Here is a 1,590-nt window from a genome sequence, read left to right as displayed (position 1 = left end):
AAAGAGTTGGCAGTCAAAATTAAAACTGCTGGATGATAGATACTCTTCATTCTTTATGACAAATAAGATAATGTGAATTATAGAATGAACAACGTTTTTAAAATGTCTCAATTGCAGTGTACAGCATTTATTATGAGGGGTAGAATCCACAGCTCAGTACTCACTACTCAATACTCGTGAGTACTTTTAAATAGGCTACTCTTTTACTCTTACTCAAGTAGTTTTTTGGACAAGTACTTTTACTCTACTCACACTACATTTTTTGGAAGGTAATGGTACTTTTACTTGAGTATATTTTTTCAGTACTCTTTCCACCACTGGTACTAATGCACTTGCATCCATCTCTAAAAGACAAACAATGTAGATAAAGAAAATAAAGGCACCCTCACCTTTCTACGAGAAGTTGCAGCTGAGTCGTGCAGCTCTTGATTTTGTTTTGTGCCTCTACGTTGAGCATCTCGCCAGTATTGAGTCCATTAATCTCCATGATGATGTCACCAGGCTGAAGAGAGGCCGTCTCTGCCTTACTGCCAGCGTTCACCTTTAGACAAAAACATTCAACCAATCAGAACTCAGCCACATACAGTCCGCGCCCCATTAAGAAGAAAACCCTTTAAATTTGAGTCAACAGAGGTATTGTTTAATGAATATTAAAAACAACACAAATTACTACATTTTTTTTGCTACTACTTTAAGATAGTAGGGGTACTCCGATTGATCGGCTACCAATCATTATCGGCCGATAATCACGTCGGGTGAAATAATTATAATGCTTAAGGTGAGGTACTCACCTTCATATTTTCATTAAAAATAACTTAAAGTAATTTGAAAACCTTGTGTGAGACGTAATTTCACAAACAGCGTTGAGTGAATCACCGCGCGCGCTCTCTCTTTCTCTCTCTCAAAATGCGCAAATGGCTTCAAATCACCACACATCGCGTCTATCTATAAGCGAGCTGCATGCTGCACAGTTGACACAGGAATTGTCACTTGCACAATCGAGGCAGTCTCATGCACACTTGCAGCGCACACACATAATGCCAGGTTCACATTACTCTGTTTGCAGTGCGTGGTATGTGGTGCGGAAATCCGCGCTCATGTTAACAGCTTAAAGCATTCACACTGCACACAGCAGTGCGTTCAGGAGCGGTGCGTCTGCAGCAGTGCAGAGATCGTTTCTGCACCGAGTCTATTTTTGCTGTGATACACGCGCTGAATTAAAGTGACAGCACATTGTTTGCAGTACATATGAAAACGAAAATGTAGCAATTGCACCATAAATGCATATAATTAAAGTATACTGTCTTTCACAGTCAACACATATGGCTTGTTGGCAAAGAGCACTTTTAGATAAAGAAGGCAATAATAGATGATAGGGTAGAGGTAGGAAAACAAAGTTCTTTATGAACCACAGGATTGCTTGTAATAAAGGTTTCAATGCAAAAAGAAAGGCAGTAGAGCTGACTAATTCTGTCAATGGTAAGTTTGTGATAACGTAAGAAAAGTAGTTTAAATGTTTTGCCACTTGCTTGAGCAACTTAATATATAAATCTAGAAGTAAATGCAAAAGTAAAAAGCATTGAATGATGT

At 38.7% G+C, this 1,590-nt stretch overlaps 1 protein-coding gene across 1 annotated transcript in view; it reads right to left on the bottom strand.

Annotated features, from left to right (window-relative positions):
• LOC107683893 (PDZ and LIM domain protein 2-like) overlaps positions 1-1,590 on the bottom strand; it is a 57,222-nt gene that overhangs the window by 50,165 nt on the left and 5,467 nt on the right. The window contains exon 2 of the mRNA XM_016479956.1: positions 390-541. Within this exon, the coding sequence (XP_016335442.1) occupies positions 390-541 (152 nt within the window). The remainder of the gene's footprint in view (positions 1-389; positions 542-1,590) is intronic.

The sequence above is a fragment of the Sinocyclocheilus anshuiensis genome, unplaced genomic scaffold (genome assembly GCF_001515605.1).
Source record: "Sinocyclocheilus anshuiensis isolate Anshui unplaced genomic scaffold, SAMN03320099.WGS_v1.1 scaffold1625, whole genome shotgun sequence".
NCBI classification, from domain to species: Eukaryota; Metazoa; Chordata; class Actinopteri; order Cypriniformes; family Cyprinidae; genus Sinocyclocheilus; species Sinocyclocheilus anshuiensis.
Note: the sequence above shows the minus strand (reverse complement) of the source record. Positions and strands in the feature narration are given on the sequence as shown.